The sequence below is a fragment of the Hydra viridissima genome, unplaced genomic scaffold, assembly GCF_058129835.1.
Source record: "Hydra viridissima isolate aposymbiotic clone 2 unplaced genomic scaffold, HvirCarnegie_v1 scaffold_2, whole genome shotgun sequence".
Lineage (NCBI taxonomy): Eukaryota > Metazoa > Cnidaria > Hydrozoa > Anthoathecata > Hydridae > Hydra > Hydra viridissima.
In genome coordinates this window covers 371,447-399,310 of record NW_028324301.1, presented here as the reverse complement: position 1 = coordinate 399,310, position 27,864 = coordinate 371,447, and the positions used below count along the sequence as shown (strand labels likewise).

Below are 27,864 nucleotides of genomic sequence, written 5' to 3'. Positions count from 1 at the left end.
TGTTTTCATGTTTCACAATTTAGCAATTAGGAGGTCCTTTACTGTAAACCCTTCCCCCCTCCTTCCCCTCCTCCATCCCTCGCAAATGCGAACCCACCAGACTAATTTGAAGTCAGATTCAAGTCTTACACTGATTTGTGAAACTTAAAACTTTGTTTTCTGAATTTAAATTAGAAATTATAGCGCACTATAGTTGCTGTAGGTGTTTCATGTTCTTTTGTAAAAACTACAGGTTTATAAAACGATTTTATTTTGGCGCTTTTATTTTCTGATCCAACCTTTAACTATTTGACAAAAAAAATACATCATTACTCAATATTTCCCAACACTGAAACACAATCACTCAGTCCGGTTTCTCAAGGACGAACTAATTAAATAATATCCCCCCCCCCCTCCCTTCTCCCCATAAAAAAAGAAAAAAAGGAAAGGAAATTGTATTTCATTGATACGGAATAAAAAAAACATCTTTACAAAATGAGCATCCAAACAAAGGGAATATACAGATTTCTCCCCCAAAGTTAATGAAGTTCAACTAAGGACCGGCGTTTGTGTTTAAGTTGATCTGAAACAGCTATAGACAGTATTGCGGTGACAGAGTTGTCATTTTTACTAATGCATGAAATATATTCAACCTCCATGAATGTAAAGCAGCTAATTTAAGATAGCATCCAAATAGACTGCATTGTTTCATATTTTATTTTCTTGTAAAAAGTATTCAAACATAAATCTCTATGTAAGCTGTTACAATAAACCAATAAAGTGAACTTTTTATATGTATTTGCATAATCATTTGCTTACAGTATGGCATAAAATTTTAGATATTTCCAGATAGTGAATAAATGTTTAAGTGTACAACTTTTCTGCATGCTTCCTGATAATGAATGTACACTGCACCACACCTCTAGATACTTATTATCACTTGGTAAAGAAAACTATTCTTGATTTTCAGGTTTGTTGGTTATTAATTGCTATTGAATATATCTTTGGTATGTATTTGTATATATATATAAATTACATAAAATAACATTTGTAGTTACATATGAATATATATATATATATATATATATATATATATATATATATATATATATATATATATATATATATATATATATAAAGGTAAGGGTACTAAAAAAACTACTATGAGTTAAGCAACCTGTATACTAGACATCTAAAGCTCCTTTAAATTTTATAGGCTTAAGCTCCTTTAAATTTTAAGGGCCTCCAATGAAGAAACAAATTTATTAAACTTGATCTTCTTTTAAAGCATGCATTTAAGTTTTGAAAATCAGCAAAATGACTAGAATAAAAATAATTTAGTTGACATTACCAGCAATTAAGCTGATTTCTTTCTAATAAAAATGTATTATATTGATTTTTTTTTTCATTCTGCTTTTTTAACTTTGCTCTTAATCCACTGTTGATCTAGATCAATTTAGAAAATTTCTTTTTAAAGTTCTTCGTCCCTTTTTCCCTAAAGGAAATTTAAATTGAAGGTAAGATTTATTTAAAGTAGTACTCAGAATAATAAATGCTAGCAATCACAAAAATATTCTAGATGTTTCTAAGTACACTTTATCTTTAGTAGAAAATACTATGGGCTGGAAAAATACAATGAAATACAAAATGTGATGGGCTGTTGAGCTCTGAAGTTGTTTATTAAGAAAACGCTAAAAACCATTTTTGTTTATAAAGTCTATGGAGTTTTGCTACAATTACTGAAATTTTTGCAAAGGTGGAAATCTTTTTCCAGAATCAAAGTCTTTTGTCAAGAAGATTGGTTTTAAAGTTAATTAGAGTAAGGTTGTTTAAGTCATACCACTTAAGAAAGAATCTGTTTAAAACATTTATTAAGTAAATAAAATCACATGTGTTAATTATAACTTGTGTTAATATTGTTGTCGTTTTTTTAAAAATGAAGTTAGAAAATCTATATGCTTTCATGTAAAAAAGCTAAATCTTTAAAAACTTTTATTGATACAACTAAGGGAACTGGTTTCCTATGTCATGGTATCTATTGCCTAAATATTGTAACATCTATCTCCTAAGCAACAACAATAATTAGTTAATCTTAAAATGAAGTATAAGTATTTAATTAGTACATATGATATTTCTTTTTTCTATCAAAACAGTCTTGTAATTTAGATTTTTTTGTCAATTTACAGCCAAATCTTCTTGACTCAGTTGTAGTAAGTCCAAAAAAACTTGATTCTATATTGAGAATGCGTTCAACCAATTCATCCTCCATATTTTCAGTTATATCCTTAGACTTTTCAAATTTGACCATCCAAAAAACAAAATATGTAAATTAAACTGAATTTATATTTAGTAAGGAACATAATTTATCAATCATTAGCTTGCAAAATTAACTACGAAACATATGCAGAAAATTATAAATAAAACCAAGCTTACTTGTGTAACATTTACAATAAAGTTGGTTTATGATGGAAAACAATACTATAAAGAACTGTGACACTTGCCATACATATTGAGTTGTGATTGTTTGCGCAGATCTGTAGTTACTACAAAGTTCAGGGGGTATGACTTGAGCAATCTGATGTTTTAAAAGACAGTGAAGTTTGAAAATAACTTTCAAATCTCTGTGTGGAGGACTAACAATCAACTTGAAGAAAACAAAATAACTTAAAAGTTTGAAGAAGTAACTATTTCAATAAAGCACTATAAAAAACTTGAAAAAACTTAATGGGCTAATGACAAGATTTATGTAGCTTTTGTATAATCTCTGTAGATTTTTTCCATTTTTGATTGTAGTGTTTTTATGGAATAAGTTCAGAAATATTTTATATAATAAAAAATATCTTTCCTCTCACTAAAATATGATCATAAGATATATGATCACTTGTTTGAGCATTTTGGATGCTTTTGCTACTCCTCCCTAAAAAGCTGCGTAATTGGAAAAAACTGTCTCATTTCAGCTCCTGTTGTTATATAATCTAGATAATCTTGGCTAGTTTTCTCAAAGCACACTTAAAATTTTTCTTTTTCTTAAAACACTTAAAAGTTAACCTAAGAAATTCTCCAACTGGCTAGTCTTTTAACTCTATTTGTACAAAGATGTTATTGATAAAACAAACCTCACAGGCCTTACTTATCGAAGTGTGCAATACCACATGTGTTTTATTTCTCCACAATTTTACATTAGTAAATACTGCTTAAAATAGTATATTTCATTTAGAACCCTGTTAGTGGTCTCTTTCCTGCCAGTTTATATAGAGCACAATTTAGTCTTAAACATGAGTGTGGTGATTCATGGATTCGAGACAATGTATATAGCATTTTGCCAGTATGGGCTTTAGCATTAGCATATGGAAAAACAGGTGATCATGAAGAAGAAAAATCAAGACAGTATGAGTTACACCAGGTAAATGATTTAGTTTGATATGTTAGTTTCAAGTATAGCATGATGCACAATGTATAATTTATGTGCTACACCAGCATTGAAAATTTAGAAACTCATGCAAAATCTAATTTTCTTTAACCTGGAGCAAAAGAACTTCTAAAAAGTTTTTATTGTTAGAGATCAATTTAATTATACCATACCTTAAATGTATAAATTGATGTTATGCAACAAAAATTTAGTTTTGTAAAAACCAAATTTAAAAGGTTTTGCAGTACGCTGTGTGTCAAAATATCCAGAAGAATCTTTATTCTTCCTATTGTTTTGATTGTTTATTGTTGTGAGAATTCCAGACACAAAAAGTTACAGAATGTTTTGTAGAATAACCACACTTTTTAAATTTGAAACTCAAAATAGGTATTATCATTGCAGTTCTATCTTCTTTTTTCTTTCAGTCTGTAATAAAGTTGATGAGAGCATTATTAAGATCTATGATGCAACAGGTTGGTTGTTGTTCTTCTTGGTTGCTGTAACCTAGTTAATGACCTGGTAAATAACCTGGGTAACAACCTGTTAAATTAAGGCTTAAACAAGCTTAGCAGTTATATATTTAACTTTATCTCTTTAAATTTTGAATTTTTTAGCAGATATTTTTACTTATTTTGTAGTACTTTTTTTAGGTAGATAAAGTTGAACATTTTAAAAAATCCCAAAAAAAAGAAGACTCACTACATGCAAAATATTGTTGTCGTAAGAACACTTTCTGCAATTAATTACAATTAATTCACTTTTATGGGTCAAAAATTTTATTGTGAAAATTAAAACTGAAAGTTTTATTTATGGAATTTTAGAGAAAATCAAGTTAACTAAAGAGCTCTTTATTATGGAAAAAGATAATCATAAGCAATGCATCCAGTATTATTAGGGGCTATTCCAATAACTATGAAGATCTTTTTTTAAATAGGTACAGGGAAAACAGTTGTTGGAGATCATGATTGGGGTCACTTACAGATTGATGCTGTTTCACTCTATTTGTTAATTCTTGCACAGATGACAGCATCTGGTTTGTAATTTTTATTTTTTCCTACATATTTTAGATTTTGTTACCTTGCAAAGCTTATTTAAAAACAATTTGAACCATAAAAGACAACTTTAATCAAGGAAACCAAGTTTTATTATCAGGTTAATGATTTTTTTCAGCAAAACTCTCGTTGTTATTTCAACTTAATCTGATGTTTTTTTATTATTATTTTTCAATGGTTATGACTAACATATTCTCATTAGGCCTTCGAATTGTTTTCACAAAAGATGAAGTTGATTTTGTTCAGAACCTTGTGTTTTACATTGAAACAGCTTATTTAGTTCCGGTAAAAAAAAACATTAAAATGTGTAATGATAAATAGCCCATTTTCATTTTTGTGTCAGTTAACTTGACAAATGGTTTTTTTTATTGATTTTCATTAAATCTAAATATATTCTATTCTTTTCCATAAATTTGTAATTCTTCTAAGAAAAATAAAACTGTGATTTCACTTTAGTTATGAGTCATTTTTAGGATTTTGGCATCTGGGAGCGTGGCGATAAAACTAATAGAGGTGTCACAGAGTTAAATGCTAGTTCTGTTGGAATGGCTAAGGTAATAAAAGTATTATGATTGGTATTTTGATATGAAACAATTCTATTGTTTTAGAACTTGATACCATTATTCTTAGGCTGCCCTTGAAGCAATGGATGAGTTAGATGTTTTTGGATCTTGCGGCAGTCCTGAATCTGTTATTCACGTTCTAGCTGATCAAATACAAGGGTGTAAGGTTAATAATATTAAATTTATTTTATTCAAATGTATTAATTTAGTTCTTATTTGATCTCAATGTGAAATAAACATAATTTCATTTTTACTTTTTGATATGTAGAGACTATATGCTGTCTCCCATTCTTATGCAGAAAGCTAGGATGTATATGGTCTGTGTCAAAGACTTGTCGCAAATAGATTTGCTAAAGAACTTCCCAACTCATTTCTTGCCAAACTTAATGTTATTGTTTACAAAGGAATTTAAAGTTATAATGCAAAAAACTGAACACTAATTGGTTTGTAATCAAAAGTTTTTTTTTGCATTACTAAGCTGATGATCAAAAAAGATATTCTCACACTTTTTCTCACACTTTTTCTTGTGTTTAAAAAATACTTTTTTAAACACAAGAAAAAGCACAGGCTGTTGGTCCACTGAACAACTAGTAATCTCTGCTGTCTTTGATTATAGAAGAAAGATGAACATTTTGTGATTATTATCCTGATCATTAAGTTGATTGGGACAGATTTAAGTGTTTAAAACAGAGTTGAGGTATCCTTTATATTCTTTAAAGGTATCAAGTATTTCATTTTCAATTGACCCTTTTCTTGGATGGATAACAGCAGTGTAAGTTCTGAGAAGCAAAATGCATTAAAATGCTTATTAAAGCATGTTTGTATTAGTTGTAGAACCATAAGTTGATACTTTAAGCATTTATTTGGGGAGTTTACTGGTATTAGTGATGGTTAATTAATGTTAGAGACTATTCGGAAGTTTTTTATTATTGTCTACTTGCCTTTAATTTTCTTCAAAAGATTGTTAACAGTTTCTGAGATTGCCATAGCGTAAGATTTTGCCACATTTTATTTCTGTCAGCCTGTCCAAGTATGATATTTTAAGTTTGGTCACATAGAGAGAAAACCAGATGGCTAAGGTGCCCTCTGTGAGTGAGCACACAATCATAAAAGTTGTTAATTATGGCCTGAAGGCCAAGTCTAAAGCTACATCCAAAGGGCTCCTTATTTCTGAAGAAATTGGGGCCAAACAAGTTGATAGAAGTAAGAAGCTTTTGTTCATCCTTAACAAAGGTCATACAATAATTCTGTTTTCAGATGAAAAACTTTTTACAGTAGGTTCTGCATCAAATAGCAGGACTGATAGCTACATAAGCACTTCAAACCCAAAAGGTGCTCCAGGGTCAATTAGTTTTAAGTTCAGGATGAAACATCCTGCTTTTACGATGATGTTTGGATTTGTGGCCTCCAATAGTCTAAAAAGTCTCCTGTTTTTATTGATTCAGTGATCCAAATCAATGCAGAAGTATACAATAAAATCTTGGAAGACCATGTTCCGGCCATGGATCACCTCTAACTTCAACACTGATGCTAAAATTGTGTGCCAGCAGGATAGGGCTCCATCTCTTATAGCCAGAAAGACCCAAAACATATCAGATTTTTGGGAAAATTGTGTGGCCACCAAATTCCCCAGATTTAAACCCTCTGGACTAAAGTATAACTCTCTGGACTAAAGTATAAGTACGTAAGTTGAGTCAAAGGCCTATGCATCTCTCTACAAAGTATTGCAGCTCTGAAGGCCTCTGCTATCAAGGAGTGGAATGCTGTAGCTAAGGAGTATGTCCTGAAGATATATAAGTGATTTAGGCCTAAAATTGAGGCTGTGATTAATGCCAATTGTTTACACATTAAGTTTTCTTTTTTAATTCATGGAAAAATGATATGAAATAAATCATTTTACCAAAAGTTTTTTCTTGTTTACTTGTTTTTATGACTTACCATTTTAAAAAGTTAGTTCAGATTTTAAGAGCGCATACTGTATGTTGGCTATCAGTATTTGCTTGGATCTTTGTCTGTAAGCTAAAATGCAAAGGATAAACCTGAAGCTTCAGGTATATTTGCTGTTCTCTTATGTGACAATTTTTAATCAACTCCTCCACGATGTGGTGAATTATCCAAGTTTTTTAGATTTATAAAGTTTCCTCAGTAATCTGCTGAAAGGAATATGCATATAGCTAAAGTTTGTAGTATTAAATGTTTGAAGAATTAAAACAGATCAGATTAGCACAAACTTTGTCTTAAGCAGCTAAGTTTATTTCCTACTACTTTTATATTTAATGGTTTTACCTTTTTTGCATTTTATCTCAGAATCTAAGTCATCCTTCAACTGTTATGGAAAAACAGAGATCAAATCTCTGGTTCATTTTATGGAGGTACAAAACAAAATAAAACTAGAGCTTTAATCTTTCCAAAGATGTAAATATGTATACAACAAGTTCTTAAAGATCCATGATATTTTGAAAATATGCTTCTTACAGGGAGATGATTGATTTACAAAATGTTTGAGTGTTTTTTTTTTAATGAACTAGCTGAAAAACAAGTCCGTGCAATCAGCTCAAGCAAGAATTGATAGATAATCTTCTGGATATTGCTGCTGAGTCACTAAAAGATTATCAGTCAGTAGTTAATGGAGAAAAATCCAAAATAAAACTTCAATTTTATAGTTTTAACATATTGTTTATCTCTGGTTTTTGAATTTGTCAAACTTTCTTTTTTTTCACTTGTTAATATCTTATAGTATTTTAACAAAAACAATAAGTTGTAATCAGTGCAAAATATTTTTAAGGAAATTATCAAAGGATTGTATTTTATCTTTTGCTAATTTTAAAAGCTAATAGAATTTAATTGTTTTTTGAGTTTTCAAATGTTGAAACACAAACTTTGAAAGCAGTAGAAATATCACTAAATACATACATACATTGTATGGAGTGTTTACATATATGTAGGGAGTGTTTTGAGTTGTACATGAAATTTGTTTGCAAATACAGCTCTCATTAAAAATATATGTGTTATACAAATAATTTATCATACATTAATAGTCTCCCAAATGACTTTAAATGCCTGTAAATTTTCCCAATTTTGAACAAATAGTTAGTAGTTTCATTTCTTACACATCTTGGTACATTATTAGTTTTACTTTTTGAAAATCTGCACAAAAAATCTTACATTTTAGGCTGTATTGCAATCCATGCTCCCAAGAGAATCTCTTTCAAAGGTAATCTTAGAGTTTATGAATTAAAAACATTTTTTGTTGAAATTATAAAGCAATTATTTTTTACTTATTGCACTTTATTTTCTAAACTAAAATGTTCATTTCACTTTTAAGGAATGCGGAGCTTCATTACTGAGTATCATTAGTTTTCCAGCTTTTGCTGTTGAAGAAATAGGTTTAATCAATACAACAAAGTCAGAAATTGTCACCATGCTACAAGTATGAATGCTTTCATGAAAAAACATATACATGCACACAATTATAGAGTATATAAAATCCATTATAGAGTATATAATGATTTTTATATACTCTATAATTGTGTATGTTTACAGATTTATAGTGTGTGTGTGTGTGCACGCGCGTGTGTGTGTATATATATGTATGTATGTATGTATGTATGTATGTATGTATGTATGTATGTATGTATGTATGTATGTATGTATGTATGTATGTATGTATGTATGTATGTATTTATGTATGTATGTATGTATGTATGTATGTATGTATGTATGTATGTATGTATGTATGTATGTATGTATGTATGTATGTATGTATGTATGTATGTATGTATGTATGTATGTATGTATATATGTATATAAGTGTATATATATATATGTATATATGTATATATATATATGTATATATGTATATATATGTATATATATGTATATATAAATATATATATATATATATATATATATATATATATATATATATATATATATATATATATATATATATATATATATATATATATATATATATATATATATATATATATATATATATATATATATATATATATACTCATACACATTTATAGGGTTCTTATGGATGTAAAAGGTTTCTTAGAGATGGCTATCATTGTGAAAATGAGGTTTGTGCTGTTTAAATATAGTATTTTAGATTCTTTTTGGTAATTTTTGAGCAGAGTACCAGTGTATATAATGATGTTTTTTACATTTTTTACAACTTTATTTTATGCAAAGGATCGTTTTCGACTTCATTATGAACTCCATGAGTTAAGTAAATTCGAACACATCGAGTGTGAATGGCCTCTCTTCTTCTGTTTCTTTGTAATTGATGGTGTCTACAATAACAACACTGAGCAGGTTTTTACTTTTCTTTTGATGTTTCTATTCTTAAATAAAGGTTCACAAGGCTTATAGATAAACAAATGCATATTTAAATGCATAATTAAACGTTCTAAAAAATTTTTTTGTAGTCAATTTTGATTAGTTACACATTTGAAGTATTTAGAATTATTACTTTAACAAAACATACAATTAAATGTTGAAAGTTTGCATATTTTGCAGGTGCAGTTTCGACGGGTTTTTTTGTTGGTGTAGTTTCGGCGGGTTTTTTTTGTAGGTTTCGACAGGTATAGAAATTTTAAAGCAATGATTTTTTTTCCTATTTTAAAAAGCGTTTCTTTACCTTGGGGAATGAAAAAATCTAAATTTTCATAAATATGCTAAAACAATTAAGAAAATTATATGTATAAGAAACTACACTTATGCAAAAAACATTTAATAAGACAGTTTACAAGTTTTTATCTATCGATTGGGCGAAGTTCAACGACTTTTTTTTACTAGCATATGATCACTGAAATTTTGTGCAGGCTTTTCAAATAAAAATTGCAATATCTATTAGATAAAATATCTATAAGATAAAATATCTATAAGATAAAATATCTATTAAATATAATAACTATTAGATAAAAATGCGATGGCAAAGTTCTTGTGGGAAACTTCCCTACAAAACATGGTGCATTACATTCTTGTATTTTTATCTTATTCAAAAAATGTTCTTAAAACAGGAACCACGAAGAAAGAGAATTTACGAATTTTATTTAGGCCAACTGGAAACAGTGAGTAGAAAGAGAACCCTGGGTAGTGATGGTCGTGTAGCCAAATTAATGGACAAAAAGAATGTCAATCACTTTAAAGCAATATTTGACAATAGCCATTCTATTTCGACCCGCCGCTTGAAAAATTTATTTATTTCCGATCATTGTCGCTAAGAAAAGTAGCACTCGATTGTACAAGGTTCTACTGTGAACAGATACCAGCAGCAATTTTGGCGAACATCACATTCGCCGCGAAAAGGACCTTGAGGAGAACTCCTAGTAAAAATATCGAACAATTGAAAAGTTTGAAGCCAAGTTACTCGAATGGCTGGTATATTTCGACAGAAGTTTCAAAAGCTTATTTCAATCCAAGTGGCCTCGCAATCAATTAACGTGCTTACTTAGAAAAGTTTAATGAAAAAAATTTACAGCTGAGCATCACTCTGATGATAAGCGGCATTTTATTACATAATCACATGAACATCCATAGCTGAGCATCACTCTGATGATAAGCGGCATTTTATTATATAATCACATGAACATCCATAGCTGAGCATCACTCTGATGATAAGCGGCATTGTATTACATAATCACATGAACATCCATAGCTGAGCATCACTCTGATGATAAGCGGCATTTTATTACATAATCACATGAACATCCATAGCTGAGCATCACTCTGATGATAAGCGGCATTTTATTGCATAATCACATGAACATCCATAGCTGAGCATCACTCTGATGATAAACGGGATTTTATTACATAATCACATTACATGGGTTTCGTACCTTGATAAAAATTCATCAACTTTACGTGTAAGCTAAAAACCCGTCTAACGTACCTGAGTGTCAGTCGATCGAAGGTTTTTGAGGTGCTCTAAAAAAAATGGTGTATGAGAAGAGTTGGCGAGCAAAAGATCTTGATCAACTTTGCATTAAGATAAAACTGTATCTCAAAAAAATCAAAACCTCGTAAAATGTCTTTCCTACATAAAAAAAACTCGATCTTTTAGTTATTAAAAAATACAACTATGCGCTTTTAAACTCTGCACAAAATTTTAGCGATCTTACGTTAAATGATAACTTGAAGAAATACCATTTGAATATCGATTAAACTTGAGGAGAACAAGTATGAGTTTGGACAAGTCTTCACAACTTTCATCAGCAGTGATACTCTTGCTAACATCAAAATAAAAATCAACGAAAGTTACATTCGCTTTGACAAACAAATTTTAGTTTTTGATTACAAATAAAGTTACAAACTTATGACAATCTGCTTCAAAAAAACATACATTTAGTTTTAAAAAACGTTTCTTAGGTGATTTTTCAAGGTATCTTTTTTTTTTGTTCGTTTTTTATTTTGTGGGCGAAAACTTTTTTTTTTACTATAGTGACGTTAACAGTTTAAAAAGTAAAATATGTGATATTTTTAAACACAATTTTTCACACTTAAATAGACTTAGGTCACTTTCAAATAAGACTTTAAAAAATGCTAGCATTCTTTTTTTTTTCCGACTATGAACAGCATGCAAATGATTTCATTACAAATAAACTAAATGGAAAATCAGAATCGGCAATCGTTTAAATAGAAGAGATCTTACTCCTAATACGTCTGCAAATCAACATAAGACACAACTACGTTTCAAACAAAGTTTCACCACCTACGTTTCATTAGAATCTTTTACAAGGACGCGATAAATCGGATTACTTAAAAAAAAAAAAAGAATGCAACAAAAAGAATTGATCGGCGCCCTACCAAAACCTTGTAAGCTGCTTTATGCAAAATTTTCAAATATTTCCTTACATAATAGTTCGAATATATATTTTAACACGTGCTATTCTTAAAAAAAAGTTGCCTCTGAATGTTCCCTTTGAAATAAATTTAGTCGCTCCAGTGTCGTGTCTAATTTAATTTCGTTCAGCTCGTGAGAAGAGCGACAATTAGCCTCAGCTACTTATATTTTTCCGTACTTATATATTACATGTTTTCCCATATTTATTACGACAAATAACTGAAATATTCGGTGCATTGTTCTAATTTTTTCATGAGGAGTTTTTGATTTTTGTTTGAGATAAAATGTATCTGGAACGTAATGAACTCATATTTATATCAAGAAATTTCATTTTTTATATACTATCTTCATTAGTAATATTCGGATCTTCTTCTGTATTATATAAGACAGAATGGTTTTCTACAACAACCTCGTTAAAACTTCTTTTGTTTAATTCTGTGTTTATGGTGGGACTTTTGGATTTTCTATTATTGTTAGTGTCGTGCAGCACGAGTTCCTCAATCCACTCGCGCCGGCGGGCTTTGAACCACGCCTAAAATTACAAAAGTTTTTAGTTTTAGTAATGTTATGCAAAAACAACAAACGCTTGAAAAATGACGTCAGTGCAAGAAAGATTACCTTGACGTCAGCATAAGAAAGATTGCACTCCATCGCAAGTATGTGCAATTGAATATCATCCGGTTTTTGTTTTCTACTGAATGCATCTTCTAGTTTTGTGATATGAATATGAGTGAAGTGTTTTGGGTTGGTGTTTTCCACTTTATACATATCAGAAGCGAAGTATTCGGTAGTTTGAACGCCAACTGTAGCAAATGCCGGTGTTTCAAGAGGAAGTGGCTTTTGGAATCCTAGAGAATTTTTAGGAAAAAGCAACCAATAATTATCAAAAAACATTCAAAAACTTTTAACGCTTGACTGACCATCAAAGCGTTTTAAAGACTCTTAGGATATGCTTTACACCCGATGATGAGCTATCATCAATCTGCTTTTGAGGTCTTTAAAATTAAAACCCCTTCCACCGCTTAAAATAACCTACATTTCATGTTGGCTATTCTACCAGAAAAAAAAAAATTAAAATCTTTTTCATGCATCCGATAACTGCTTATGTAAAATACTCGGAGTACTGAAAATTTTAAATTGCGAACCAAAAAAGTAAATCTTATTGTCTTATTTATTTTGTAGAATTTCACTAATAATAAGCTTACCTTGATTGGCCATCTTTTGTTTGTAATCAGGATTTAACAAACGTATACTTCGTCTCTGTTTTTGTTGTACAGAAGCTTTGTAGGTATCGTAGCTTTTGTTAAAAGTCCATTTTGTGATAGAGGCGAAGTTGTTTTTTTTTTTTTTTTTTTTTTTTACACAAGAAAATTATTGTACTCTGTAAAGAACGGCGCAGCTGCTAAAAACTCTCCTCCACTTTTGTTTTTCTCTCTTTTTTTTTTACGAAACAGATGGTTTTTTTAAAGCACAAAACTTAAGCTAGTTTTATGACTTCTAAAAAGTACGTAAATTTTACATCAAACTGTGAACTCTTTCAAAGATATAATATCACTAATACAAGCGTGTATGCGCATATTATATCAATAGAATCGGTAATTGCTTGATGAAACTATTTCCTCTAATCGCTTTAACGTCAGAGTTTATTTAACTAAGGAATTAAGTCGCCAAAAAGACGTCATTTTTGTCATTTGCTTTTCTCACTTATAAAATAAAATTGTAAAAATCTAGAGATGTTTATTCAGAAGAGACAAGAGAAATGAACAAGTGTTATATCTAGAGGAAACATTGGGCTATGTCCTGGGCGGATTAGTACTCTTTCGAATTTAAAAAAGCTGATATTATGACGGCTATTAATAATACTAATTACTATGCTTTGATTGGCTATACCTATTGTTAAGATTCTAATAACCAATCATCTATAATAAGCATTTGATTGGCTATACTTATTGTTAAGATTCTAATAACCAATCATCTATAATAAGCATTCATCTTATGATGGGTTATAAAAGCGTTTTTGTTTACGACCTGAAATATTTGGTTTATTCAAAAATCAATCAGCGAAACACTTTCAATTGACGCGAACGAACTTCATTTAAAATAACAATATTAACAATAAATTTAAAACTATGCTGATAGTAAATACGGTAGTTTTAAAACGCACTACGTCGTAATAACAAAAAAAAACAATTTTTTTTATTTACAACGTACAATTACAAAGGAAAATTCATTTTTCTTGTGTATTGCCCAATTTGCAACTTTCGTCAACATGGTGCAAATTGTGTTTAAAATTTTTTGTTGTTTAAAATCGATTTGTTTATGTAATTTTAGTTACATAATGTAACTAAAATTGGTCGTAATTCTCTGGACATTGTGTTCGCTAAGTTTTATTCATACCACATTTACCCCCTAAATTATTTCACCCCTTCTTCCATCCCCCTTAGATTCTTTCAGCATATGAATTATACGAAAATATAATAATAATAACAATAAGAGAAACAGAGATAATAATAATAATAATAATAATAATAATAATAATAATAATAATAATAATAATAATAATAATAATAATAATAATAATAATAATAAAAATAATAATAAAGATATAATAGTAATAATAATTATTATTATAATAGTTATAATAGTTATTATTATTGTTGTTCTTGTTGCTGTTGTTGTTGTTGTTGTTATTATTATTATTATTATTATTATTATTATTATTATTATTATTATTATTATTATTATTATTATTATTGTTGTTGTTATTATTATTATTATTATTATTATTATTATTATTATTATTATTATTATTATTATTATTATTATTATTATTATTATTATCATTATTATTGTTGTTATTATTGTTGTTATTATTATTGTTATTATTATTGTTATTATTATTATTATTATTATTATTATTATTATTATTATTATTATTATTATTATTGTTATTATTTAGATCAGCATATGAATTATACGATGATGATGATGATGATGATGATGATGATGATGATGATGATGATGATGATGATGATGATGATGATGATGATGATGATGATGATGATGATGATGATGATGATGATGATGATGATGATGATGATGATGATGATGATGATGATGATGATGATGGTGGTGGTGATGGTGATGGTGATGGTGATGGTGATGGTGATGGTGATGGTGAAGGTGACGGTGACGATGACAATGACGATGATGAAAATAGTATAAATGTTAATAGTAAAGATAACGACAAAGCGCCAAAATTAATAAAATGTTGATAGTAATAATGTTAGTAATATTCGTAGCGTTGTGATAATATTTTTTAGATTCTGTAACAGTTTTCATACTATTTTATACTTTACTGTTTGTAATTTCCTCCAGGTGGAAACATACTTAAAACTTCTTGAACCATTGATCATTAAAAGTGCAGATCAACTTGATTTACTTCCAGAGTTGTTTTACGTTCCGAGAGATAAGGTGAGAGGTTGCAAAATCATTTCATTGATTTGTTATAATAAACAAATTGTTATTTTGTTTTAAAATGCTTATTGGCAAACAGTGTAAAAAGAATTCAACACATAAAACTTTTTTGTTTTGCATTCTAAATTCTCCTTGTTTAAATTCTTATAGATTGATAAAGAAAAAGCATCTCCACATAGTCAGGTTCGCTTGTGCGGCGATCGGCTACCTCACCTTTGGACACAATCTTTATATATTCTGGGAAAGTTATTACACGAGGTGCATTTTTTTCCCCTGAAAATAAATATTCTTTCAGTTTCTTCACATTTCTAAGGTTTTGTTTCTGTGATTTTTAGGGATTTGTTGCTGTTGGTGAACTTGATCCTTTAAACCGACGGTATATTACGTCACCTAAGCCAGAGTTGGTTATACAAGGTACCATTTTCTTTTACTACGAAAGATGTTTGATAGCAATCATACTTTAATAAAATTCCAAATTTTCTGTGCATGAAAAACATTTAATTCTTTGAATCAAGTTGATTGAAGACTTGTGGTGGTGGTGGTAGTGGTGGTGGTGGTGGTGGTGGTGAGGGATGGCGAGATTTTCCCTGGGCCTCACGGTGCATGAGGATTCCCCAATTTGAGTGATGAAAAAAAACTTTTCAAATTTTTTTCACAGTTTTTTGGTTTGCTTAAAGCTTTTTTTTTAATGAAACGCAAACCCTCTTCCCCTTCCTCCCCTTCCTCCCCTTCCTCCCCTTCCTCCCCTTTCTCCCTTCTCCCCCTCTTCCTCCCCTCCTCCCCACTCCTACCCACTCCTACCCCCCCTCCCTCCTTTTCAAAAAAAAAAAAAAAAAAAATTATGTAAAAAAGAGAACGAACAAAAAGCTACCCTTACCTCCTTTGCTGCCGCCTCTGGGCTCCAGAGACCTGCCATAATGAATTGGCTCGGGCGTTATTCATAATTATTTCGTAAAAATAATATACCTATTTTTTTTTTCAGTTGATTTTTTGTTTCTAACTCAACCTTTTTTTATTCCTAACCCAACTCCTTCGTATGGGTATTCTAGTATCTTTTGTATCTTTGTATTTTGGTATGGGTGTGCTCTAGTATACAGCAAGTACATTTTAAAATTTTTTTGCATATCAATATGCATAATTTAAAATCTTGTCGGACTAGTATCCTCTTGGAGCAAAAAGGTTCAAATTAAAAGTTTACAAATGTTTCAACTATTAGAATATGTAATATTTTTTCTTACAGTTGCCTTAATTGCTGAAGATGAGGAAATAAAAGAATTACTCGCTAAAAATGGCGTCATTTCTCAAACTGTAAAAGACGCAGAACCCATTAAAATTCTTCCAGCTCGATGTCTGAGTAAAATCTATAGTCGCCTAGGTAACTCTTCTACTGTCTGTTAGATAATATTTGAGCTCAGTCTGTAAATCGTTTTTGACTTTATAAATCTATTTTTTAGGGAAGAACAAAAAGTTGGGTTTGTCGGGAAGGTGACGTTTTTTTTTCTATTCCAAGATTTTGATGAAGGAAGATCTTTTATCTTTTTCTAATCAGTAGTTGTTTGGATTTTTCATTATACAGACCTCGTTCAAGCATAGGAGTGATAGGCATCGGAAGCTTATATAGGGCTGACGGCAATATTTATGCATTCACTCCGGAAGTAAGAAACTTTTAAGTATTTTTTTAAAATGAAATTACAACATCATTCGACCAAAAAATTCTCATGACATGCATTACAATTATAGTACAACGTTATGCAGTTTTTCATAACTTACTTTTTGGCAATTCAAAATCAATTTACATGAAGCAGTTTCATTTACTGAACTTAATTACGTTCTACTAAAACTAAAAAATACGTACATCCCATGTTTACAAACAGTATCAAAATAAGTGCACAATAAAATGTTTAAATTGAAATTAAAAAAGAAAAAAAGAACTCTATCTTCTAATTCTCGAAGCTTTCAAACATGGAACGCAAGAATTGTAAATGCCACAAACGCCAACGATAATAGGAAGCCCGCAGCGGTTTTTGATGCATCGGAAGTGTCACCGTCCGGTGTATCTTTTTCAAAATCGCTTAGAAGCACTTTGTTGTTACATTGATCAGTGGAACAACATTCTGAACAGATTCTTATGCTAGCATCGTTCGGATCAGTCTTGCATATTGCAGTAGCATTGCTGCATTCACTATTTATGTTTTGTGAACAATTGCGTGTAGTTTCAAGAACATTAGTTTTATTTTGAAATTTGATCATGGTGTAACAAAGGGCAGTTGCGTTTTCTTGGTAAGTGCAATTTTTTTGTTGCGTTATGTTTCCATAATTGCACACCAGACAGAAACCTAAACGATTTTCTCTTTAAGTAAACAAAATAGAAAGAGAATAATTCCAGGGAAACTTAGAAAAGATTTAAAACGAATGTTAAAAGAAAATTTACAATAAGCAAATCTTAAAAGAGGATTATTATAATAAGCGAGTCAAATAAAAAAATTTTATAATTAATGAAACTTTTTATGATGGAATAAAAAATGGCACAAAAAAATAGTAAAAAAAAACCTGGTGCGATATTTATTGCCATGATCGCAAAAATACATAGGATTGCTAGTCCGAACAATCTGCTCGTTGACATTTTAACAATTTCTATATATATATATATTTTAATGCTTATTCTGCTACTCTACTTATGATACAGGTTTTTTTTTTTTTTTTACAGAAAAAAAATCTTTAGTTTACTTTTAATAATTTACGCTTATTGATGACCTGAATGCTCTCTGATTTATTGATGACTTGAATAATCACTGATTTAGCTTGAATAAATTTGATTCATTTTGCTTCTCTGCGTGGGATCAGCTTCCTTTTATTTATTAACTTCACTTAGATTTTTTATGCTCTCCAAAAAATTTATTTTCCCCCTTAGCAGTTCAATATTTTTGAATAAATGCTGCATTTTCTTTCAGGGTACTTTACAATTTTCATCTTCTTTTTGTTTCTTCTTCTCAATCTTAGTTCCCCTAAAATGCCTCATGCTAAAGCAGTGAATGCATAAATTTTTCATTCTTTTCTAAATGGATGCTTTGAAAAATTTATCAGATAGAATAGTAGATACTAACAATTGTACCTTTGTTTCATCTTCGTTATTGTCAAACGTTCACTTTTATTTGTGTGTTTTAAAAAGTAGGCTTATTAACTGTAAGTTATTTAGGATATTTAGACCGTGAGCTCACATCTCTACATGTTAAGTGCCTACCGTTGTATAACCCAGAGGGAAAGAATGTTACTCGAATGCACGGTTATTGCACCGGGAAAATGTTGCTTAAAAAAATATTAAAAGAGAGTTTGCAACTGTTTCAAAGAAACTTGCAAACGATTTCTTTTAAACATCGCAAAAAGATTATAATATATTTTTACAGCCTTTAAAGTCCAATAACATATTTTTCCGAAATTCCTTATTACAACCTCGTTTTCGTTCTCCGTGTTACAGTCAAGTCACATCATTTTAAACATAGGTTTTTTTTAACTCAGAAAATGAAAAAGTTTAAACGTAATTCTCTTAAGGCCTTCGTTGTAATGCATAAATTATAGTCTTATGCTCGTTTTTTTGTAACTAACTTATGAATTATAGGACTTTTTGATGGTCGTTGGTTTTTTTTATATCACGCAGGGTGTCCGCTGATACTTGCTATGCTAACGCTATAGCATTGGTAAATAAAATTTAGCGCAGTAAGAATTTTTAAAATTCGTTTATTAACGCGTCTAGAGTCACCGTTTCACACTGGGCTATTTTATTACGCATGCTCCTTGTGGTTAAAGATATTTATTCGAATTAAACAAATCAGCTTCGATTTCTTCATTTTAACAATTCCCTGTTTTAGATAAATTTAGTTTTTTATAAAAGCCAGTATTAAATATTCCGATGAAATCGAATAAGTTTGGAAAATTTTCTTTTGAAATGAAACCCAGTAGACTAAACGGATTAATTAAAAACTATGACGTTATTCATTTTTGACAAATTTACGGTTACGAAGAAATCAATATAATTACTTTGAACTTAAAATGAAAACAACCTTCGCACTTTGCTAAAAATCCACAAACCTCATTCAATTGTTATAAATTACTCTAAAAGTTTTTTTACATAAGGTTAGTTTTATTTTTTAAAAAAAACATTTGATTTTAAAGGCTGTGAATTATACCTAAGAATTTATCTCCTATTTGGATTCACCTTTACACAGAAGTAGTTAATGATGGCGACATCTTAGCAAAAGCGAGCAACACACAACTGATGATCTTAAAGAGAACTACCATTTTAGTGTTTGGTATCATTTGCAAAATTTCAATTGGAGTTAGAACACTTGTTGGGTTTGCCAAGACCTGTTGAAAAAGCTAATCCTAATCTATATTTTCTGTATTTTCCAATGACCTCCGCACCAAGTTGCACCAACTGCACCAAGTTGAGAATCATCAAGAAAATCTAAATCTTCTACAGCATTTATGTCCATTGTCAGCCAAACAGTGGACGTGTTAAGATTTCAAACATCAATTTAAAATCTGAAGACAGAGCAGTTCGAAGAAAATTCTGTTCTTCAATTTGTTGCAGGATTTAAAAATTGTTTACTATTTTCTCAAAGTTTTGCAATTAAAAAGCACTATGATACCGCTGATTTAAATGAATGAATTTACAGATTTATTTATTTGATTAATTGTGATTAATCGGAAAATTTGCCAGATTTTATTGGTGATTAAGCGATTATAACCTAGTTTTCCTGACTTTTCAATTGATTGATTTTCCGGAAATTTCTGAATTTATTACAAGACGTTATTTGATTCAGGATTTCAATAGCCTTATTTATCTATTAATTGAATTTATTCATAATTGATTGAAACAAAAGTTCTGCTGATCCTGCAAAGCCTGCAATTGGCATGCAAAAATCTCTGATCGTTTGTAATGTTATAATTTTTTAAGTAGGGGTCAATCTTGTAAAACTTACGCCCTCGTAACACTACAAGTTCCAATAAAAAGTTGCTAAACATGTTTTGTTTTTTGTTTTCGTAAAGTGCAAGAGAGTTTGTGCAAATGACGTATTATCTTTTCAACACCAACCTGATTTTTAATTTAAAAAAAAAAAAAAACATTTTTATTGGAGTAATTCTAATGTTTTTGGGTGTGCTGAAAAAATCACCCGCTAGTTATTCACTTTTGAAAATACGGAATGTGCGAGATTTATTTTTTAACACCTGTGCATTTAAAAGCATTTAAACTCACGGTAAATCAAAATAAAAGTTGGGATCGGCACCATTCTACTTAATACTACTCTGTTTCTTTTTTTAATTTGATCGTCCGGTCAATAACCAAGCTTTCACCATTCGTTCAATAACCGGACGCTCGGGTACCCACCTGTGTAGTGAAAGGGACAAAATTATAATGTAGAAAATTTTTATTGTGAAAGCGAGAAATTTATTTTCTTTACTTATAACAAATTCTAACAAATTAACAAATTCTACGTAGGAAGCTGATATGGATACCCGATCTCTGACCAGACGGTTAAAATAATATCTGTTTTTAAATAAACGCATCGTCTAAGATTTTTGATTTGCCCTGCATTTGAATCAAAGTTCACATTATGAAAGAACTGTAAACGAAACCAAAAAACTGATAGATACGGTTGCAGGACGTAAAAGTACATAGGATTCCGTTGCATTTGTTTAAAATATTTTTCAATCTTTTTTTTTTTGTTTGTCTTAATTTATTTAACAATCTTTTTTTTTTTTTTTTTAAATCTCAATTTGGTTTGTAAAAACGAAAAGTTTATACTTATCAAATGCTGGTTTAGTTTCTAGATTACCGTCAGTTTTACATGTGTTTGGATAATGAACTATTGGTTGACTCATTAAAAACTGATTTGGAATATTTTCGCAATAACTGGAGGTTGACTGGTCGACCCACACTTACTATACCAGTGACTCATTCACTCTTAGGTAAGTCTTATGAATATGTAAAAAATGTTCAATGACTTCTGATCCATTTGTCAGTTATTTGGAGAAATTTTAGGTTGCAATTGCTTTATAACAAATTAGTAACTCCATAATTTTTATAATAAATTTGATCATTTGAAATATTTTTTGAAAATTTCGTAAATTTAACATGTTTTGAATATTATTTGGTGTTTCGAAAAAAAATATTTCGAATTTTTTAACAATTTAATGCTTTAATGTGTTTCATCATCACTCAACTTTGATTTCTTACCTGAACGATGCTTCTTTTTCTTTTTACAAGTTCCTGAGCTTTACATCATTTTTTCTTCCAGAGGATTCAATGACGTCTCCTGCAGGTCGGTTCATCTTGCAAGTGACCAGCGGATACTTGTACAGCGTCAGGTTCACTTTTTAAATCTACTTGTAATGACATTAAATAGAGACAAAGAATTGATGCCGTGACGGAAAACAAAAGTTTTAAGATATATGCTTATTAAACGTTTTTGTTGGTTTTTAAATTCTTAAATTAAAGTTTTACATTTTTTAAAAATAGAATTCGTGTGGGAAAGTTGTCCGAAATGCTTTCCAGGTCGAGCGTAAAAAATTTAGATTTTGTGAAACCCAAAGTTTTTGCCGGTAAGTTTTCCATGTGCTGCGAGCGAAAGTTGGAATAAATGGCTCTGGTACTTTATTAATTTTAAAAACTATTGGTTTAGATATAATTAGACGTTTCCCGGACCCCACGCTATCGCCGCGACCAGGTGAAGTTTTAAGGAATTATGATGACTCGATCGGAGAGCAACCACCTTACGGAGGAAGCGTAAGTTTTTTGATACTCTCTAAATGTCTCAAAGAGGGGAAAAAAATCAAATGAAAATCTTTAGTTGATAACTAAATTATTTTTAGACATCCTCGCTAGATCGTGGTGTTCATGGGTCAGTTGCACGAAGTCGGAATCTCAGCCGCGCTGCATCTTGGACTTCTGCTGCGTCATTTGGCTCAGCTTCTGATGAAGAAGGTGGAATAGAGTTTTTGTTTTTAAAAACTTTTTACGGTCAAAGTTTGAAATTGAATTATTAAAATTTTTTTCAAATCGTTTTAGAGTGTTCTCAAGTAGTTCGGAGATATGTTTATGATACGACAGACGGCAATGAAAATCTTTCTGAAGAAAAGAATGAAGTTGACATTGACGAAATTCGGAAACAGCTAGAACAAACTGATGATATCTGCGCACAAGCCGATATTCTTCATTACTTGAATACGACTAAGTATGACAAACATTGTAAACATCTTAAAAGTTAGTGCCCATCCCCTCAGACATTTTATATCAAGAATCAGCAAGAAGTTCTCAAGCTAAATTTCCCTTAAATTATAAGACAATGTGGTGGAAAGAGTTGCTATATAAATATAATAAAAAAGTTCAAATATTTCTTTTTATATAAACATGTAAAAAATAATTTAACTTCTTTAGTTACAACTTTTATCTTCCAGGGGGTTTAATTACGACGTAAAATTGTATGGAATTCCCGGTTTTACAGTCTGCAAACTTCTTGAAGAGTTATATGAAAAGGTACTGCTCAATTATTAATAAGTACTGCTTAATTATTTTGAGTTGTTTTATTGTCCAATAGATGAAAATATATCAGGATGTAATCATGAAGAGAATTTTGATTTTTGGTCGGACCTTTTTTAAAATCATTCCAATTAAAATCGGAAAATCTCGCGTAAACTTTAAAATTTTTAATACGCGAAGTTAAGTTTACTCGCTTAACTGGTGGTATAATTTACTTCGACCTGTTTTTCTTGTTACATTCACTTCGTACTTTCATTTAAGGCTTGCCATATGAAATTATGGTCCCTAGTGAGGCATACCTCGGGAATGCTCAAAAAAACTGTGCAAGATTTGAGTCAGGTATTTATATAATATTGATTCTTAATCAAAAATTAGTCATGTTATAAGAATTTAGTTTCATTTGTGCATCTTGTATCTTTCTTGTATTAAGGTATGCACAGTATTTCTCGTCAATCAGAAGCATATTGGAATAGGACTGCCTCATTTGCATTTTGAAGAAATTATCAAGCAGTAAGTTTATTTGTTACATTTGAAAACCCAAAAGTCTCTTTCTTTGAACATCCTGGCTGTAGGTTTAACATAAAGTAAAAATCTCCATTTATACGTCACTCGTAACAGTTGGGCAAGTTGTGATACAGGGGAGGTACATTATATGTGTAGCCATTGGAAATGTTGCAAGAAATAGACCTACTAGAGAAAAATAATTTTCGACATTTGATTTATATATAACTCTAAAGTGAAAAAACTAAATAGTTTCCAGGAAAAAAGTCTTTAAAGAACTTGTCGCTTTGGACGTATCACTTTCCTTAATAACTAATGTAAACTTCCTCTGTAAACCCATCAGTTTTTTAAAATTAATCCCTACAAACATTTTTATTTTTATAAAAGAAAAACTATTTCAGTTCGTAAACTTTCCAACCGTTCAACACGTTCTTGTTCTTCATCTTCATGCTCATCTTCATTTTCTTAACTTTTTCATATTCAAGATTATGATTTATTTCCGTAGATTACTTTTAATTGTTTTTCCTAAAGCCGTTAAAATCAAAAACCAAACAGAATACAATCAAGTTTATTAAAAAAAGCACCTCAATATATGCTTGTTCTTACCTGGTGGTATACATAATGAGATATCAGTACCTTTATCCTTAGCTATCAAGATGTGCATCACTATTTTCTCTCTCTTGTGATGCTTAATCTTATTTTTAAAATTAGGATTAAAATCTATGCAATTAAGACCTACAATTTAAGAGTCAATTTATGCGGAACCATTTGTTATCTTACGTGTTGAGTTGGTATTTTTATTTTACGTGGTAACTTGGTAGATACGCATTTTAGGCTCAAGGCCAGAAAAAGTTAGTTTTGTTAGATGCTAATCTTAAAATACAGTATTCTGTAGTAGATACACACTTTTAACTTTAAAACCAAAATACAAAGTAACAAAAACCAAAATAATGCAATCTGCGGCGCATTTTTTCTTATTTTGAGGTCTGTAAAAAGCGGAGTAACCTGCCCTTTGTTGTAAATAACCTTGAGAGTAACTATGAGTTGTTAAAGTTAGAACTGTTTTCATATTCTACAAAGCTAGAGCGGTATTTCTCTTGTTTTCGTCTAACCTCCCTTTTCCAATTTTTGTTATTGTCCCGTGCAAGATATGCTTAACCCTTGAGACTCGTCCTCCTGTTATCTGATTGCATTTCTTTCAAGTTCGTTAAAAAAAAAAAAATCTGTATCACAATATCAACAATACTAATGCTCATAGATGCTTATTAATCATAATTAAAACAATCATAAAAGAACTGTATTATTAGTGATATCGTGGTGATATCTTGAATGATAATTGCTTTATTATAGACCACTTCCCCCGGACGAATTAAAGTCTATGATATACCGAGCATGTGGAGATGATAGCAGTGCGGCGGTCTTGACTCAAGTACAATTTACATATATCAACCATTTTGGCTATTAGTTAAATTATAATGAAAATTTACGCAGTTTCGCTTATCTTTTATGTTTGTTTGCACTTGTTTAGGAAATGCTAACTTACCTGTCGATGTTCTTGAAAACAGAACCAAGCTTGTTTAGCGAGATGCTACAAATACGCGTGGGACTTATCATGGAAGTTCTTGCTGCAGAATATGCAAGAGTGTCAGGGCTGTCAGGTTGACTTTTTGCGTGAGCTAAATAAGGGTGGTGTATTATTAACTGAAGCCTCTATTGAAATATTAATATTGCTGCTTACTTTTAAGGCGAAGAAGCTGCTGATGATTTGCTAAGCTTGAGCCCTTTTCAAATGAAATCGCTGATGTTCTTTATTTTAAGTGGTAAAGAGTTTGGAGTTGAACAAGGTATAGTTTACGGAAAAATCTTCGGAGCTAAACGATCGGTCATTTAAATTGAAATAAATCATATGAAAAATCTCCTGCTTTGTTGTTTTAGAGCGTGACAAATCAGTGGTGTTCGGCATAGAACATAAGGGAAGCATCCATCGCGTTAAAACTGCTGTCAAGGTTTTTTTTCTTTTTTATCTGTCGTTTTGGATTTTAAAATTTTGAGATAATTTCAATATTTTTAGATGATTGTAAAAATAAAGATAAAATTAAAAAGATCATCACTTAAAAAAAACTTTAAAGCACGTTTTTCAAATTTCTTATTTTTCACTTTGTGGATTTAACTTTCATTATAGAAAGTAGGGGAAGATTTGGCGCGTAAAGGTCCAAAGCAACAGCCTCTTATCTTCTCCACGCTAAACCAACTACAATCCGAATCTTTTGAAGGTAGAAAGGTCGGATTGTGGTTGAGAAGGCGATGCTTAGACGGGGCGCTTAACAGAGTGCCTAAAGGATTTTATCACAAGATATGGCACGTTCTTCTTAAATCACACGGTATGGCTGTTCATCGGTATGGTTTCTTTCTGGAAGATAGACTCACTCAAGAGGTTTGGATATTGTTCGGACACCTTTTTTACTTTTCAATTTGCTACTATGAGTAATTTTTTGATATGCGTACACTTTTCAATTCTAAAACTTCATATAAGTCTTTATCGTGTTTTCTATTACAATAAAATAAGGAAAAAGGAAGAGAAAAAAAGAGAAAAATATATTTAACTTTAAGGAACGTAACAAAAATTTTAATTTTTAAAAAATTGTTTTTTGGTTTTCAGCAAATCAAACAGCAATTTGTTATCGTAAACTTTGTGCAAGTTTTTATTTCTAAAAAAAAGTATGAAATAAAATCTTAAAATAACTAACAAGAATACAAAAATCCTGATTTTAGTCTTTGAAAATTTAATATTTTAATTATTTATTCATACATTTATAATTTATCAGTCATGCGCTAAAATATTTAAAACACTGTTACTAATGCATGCAACAAAACATAACGAATGGTACAAGGCACTACCGTAAATGATTCCACTTCCAAAATTACCCCCCTTCCGTGTAAATTTCTTTTGCCTAAAAGTCAAGATGTATTTAAACCACTAATCCGAACAAGCTCCCAGAAAGGACTCTAAAGAATGGTCAGCCTAATAAAACTGGTTACGCAGTGCTGTAGAGCAGATGCTGCTGATAAACAAGAAAATCCCTTTGTGGGGAGATGAAGAGGATACAATATAGAAATATAATTATATGATAAGTATTAAAAGATTTGTTAAACAATCTGTAAGAGAACTTATTTTGATTGACATTTTTACATGAAAGAACCCCCCCCCCCCCTAAACTTATGTTTAAGTAGGGGGGGGGGGGGTTATTCTTACTGAGTAAAAATATCTTCCTAAAAGATAAGTTGTTAAAAAATTCTCTGGATGCAAACTTGGCGATTTACGGTATTTTGTGTGAGAAAGTGAGAAAAGATACGTGTTTAATTGTAGCATGGCAAATATTCTAATTGTAACGTAAGTATATTACTATCAACCACGTTTCAAACAACCGTAAACCCTGGTTGTTTAAACAGTTAGTTTTGTTGTTAAAAGTCGTATATTTAAAGGAATTTGCTTTTCAACACAGACAATTTTAACGATATTTTTATAGAACACGCCCGGTGAAATGAAATTTGCATTAAAAGTAGAGGAGGAACTGAACAAGATACTGTTTCCTGAATACAGGCAGCTGGTAGTGGAGGCAATCATCATAGTTTCACAACTTTTTGAACATAATGATGATTTTCGAATAAATGATGCAATCCAATTGGACCGCATTGTATCAAACGCAAATCAACTTTTCCTTGAGAAACAGGTCATTTTTTTTTTTTTTTATTTCTTTTACTTGTTTTAAAAAAACATTCTTAAAAATTTCTTAAATTGTTTCTTTCATACAGGAAATGGATAATGGTGACGCAACGTTATGCTGTGTTGCCAAAAACAGATCAGCAACTAATGCATCGGCATGCGGAGCGAGCAACCAAATATGTCGCTACTTCTATGACAGCGCACCAAGCGGGGAGTATGGAACATTAACTTATTTAGCCCAAGCATCGATTCAAATGTTCTACTCGCACATGCAAGATTCTAATGAATTTTGCAGAACAAGTTGAAAACTTGAAATATTGCAGCATACGTTGAAAACTACCGAATTAAAACAAAGTGCTTTATTTCAATAACAAAATAAAATATGTAAAAAACAAAGCCAAAAATACAGAAAATAACAGAATAATCAACTTAATATATTTTCAAAATTACATGTTGTTATTATTGACTCAAACAAGAAAGTCGAAAATTATAGTCATTTAATATCTTGAGTAATTTACCTAGTTCGCTATTTTTATACATAAATACATTAGGCGTAAAAAAGTATAAAATAAAAAAAATCCAATTGCTATTTCAATGCATATTAGCTAATATTTATGACGGACTTACGATCATTCGCCCTTCGGTTTCATAAGTGTAGTATCATATCGCCGAATGATGTCAGCCTGAAAAGAAACTCAATTTAAAAAAAAAAAATACAAAACTTTTTATCCACTTTGCAATAAGAAATTTAAGATGTGAACGAACGTAT

General features: G+C 30.3%; 3 protein-coding genes across 8 annotated transcripts in view; 1 reads left to right on the top strand and 2 right to left on the bottom strand.

The window, feature by feature from the left end:
• Positions 1-396: 396 nt before the first annotated feature.
• On the top strand, positions 397-27,541 carry LOC145193447 (phosphorylase b kinase regulatory subunit alpha, liver isoform-like). Of its 3 annotated transcripts, none has more exons than XM_090077809.1 (34): positions 397-949; positions 3,197-3,382; positions 3,814-3,861; positions 4,039-4,108; positions 4,323-4,421; positions 4,643-4,725; positions 4,914-4,994; positions 5,071-5,169; positions 8,176-8,217; positions 8,329-8,433; positions 9,038-9,091; positions 9,204-9,326; positions 15,235-15,330; positions 15,484-15,591; positions 15,669-15,747; positions 16,574-16,708; positions 16,788-16,818; positions 16,910-16,988; positions 21,156-21,300; positions 21,630-21,699; positions 21,851-21,933; positions 22,014-22,117; positions 22,204-22,315; positions 22,400-22,565; positions 22,789-22,867; positions 23,132-23,209; positions 23,301-23,380; positions 24,722-24,800; positions 24,900-25,029; positions 25,117-25,215; positions 25,307-25,377; positions 25,554-25,805; positions 26,899-27,102; positions 27,185-27,541. In XM_090077809.1, exons 1-34 carry the CDS (start codon positions 878-880, stop codon positions 27,398-27,400), a joined length of 3,558 nt encoding a protein of 1,185 aa, XP_089933935.1. In that variant the 5' UTR covers positions 397-877; the 3' UTR covers positions 27,401-27,541. The 3 variants fall into 3 exon arrangements, with proteins under 3 accessions (XP_089933935.1, XP_089933936.1, XP_089933937.1); XM_090077810.1 differs by having other exon boundaries at positions 402-949; positions 3,814-3,907; XM_090077811.1 differs by lacking the exons at positions 397-949; positions 3,197-3,382; positions 3,814-3,861; ... (13 more) ...; positions 16,788-16,818; positions 16,910-16,988 and adding an exon at positions 19,361-19,464.
• On the bottom strand, positions 9,952-13,441 carry LOC145184597 (uncharacterized). 2 transcript variants are annotated; one of them, XM_090077844.1, is made up of 5 exons: positions 13,062-13,441; positions 12,475-12,704; positions 11,135-12,388; positions 10,906-10,940; positions 9,952-10,801 (listed from the first exon to the last, which is right to left on the bottom strand). In XM_090077844.1, exons 1-3 carry the CDS (start codon positions 13,072-13,074, stop codon positions 12,191-12,193), a joined length of 441 nt encoding a protein of 146 aa, XP_089933970.1. In that variant the 5' UTR covers positions 13,075-13,441; the 3' UTR covers positions 9,952-10,801; positions 10,906-10,940; positions 11,135-12,190. The 2 variants fall into 2 exon arrangements, with proteins under 2 accessions (XP_089933970.1, XP_089933971.1); XM_090077845.1 differs by having other exon boundaries at positions 11,160-12,388.
• The window catches only part of LOC145184197 (phospholipid-transporting ATPase IB-like), a 30,256-nt gene continuing 29,831 nt past the window's right edge, over positions 27,440-27,864 (bottom strand). For all 3 annotated transcript variants that reach the window (XM_090077814.1, XM_090077813.1, XM_090077812.1), the window contains exon 40: positions 27,440-27,778. In XM_090077814.1, the coding sequence (XP_089933940.1) occupies positions 27,725-27,778 (54 nt within the window). In that variant the 3' untranslated portion in view covers positions 27,440-27,724. The remainder of the gene's footprint in view (positions 27,779-27,864) is intronic.

Bases quoted from the DNA above. Each gene is read 5' to 3' on its own strand.
- LOC145193447 (XM_090077809.1), top strand. From the start codon at position 878: ATGAATGTACACTGCACCACACCTCTAGATACTTATTATCACTTGGTA. The intron at 8,218-8,328 runs GTAATCTTAGAG...TTCACTTTTAAG, and splicing joins CAAGAGAATCTCTTTCAAAG to GAATGCGGAGCTTCATTACT. The intron at 25,378-25,553 runs GTTTTTTTTCTT...CTTTCATTATAG, and splicing joins GCGTTAAAACTGCTGTCAAG to AAAGTAGGGGAAGATTTGGC.
- LOC145184597 (XM_090077844.1), bottom strand. The intron at 12,389-12,474 runs GTAATCTTTCTT...TTGTAATTTTAG, and splicing joins TTTCTTATGCTGACGTCAAG to GCGTGGTTCAAAGCCCGCCG.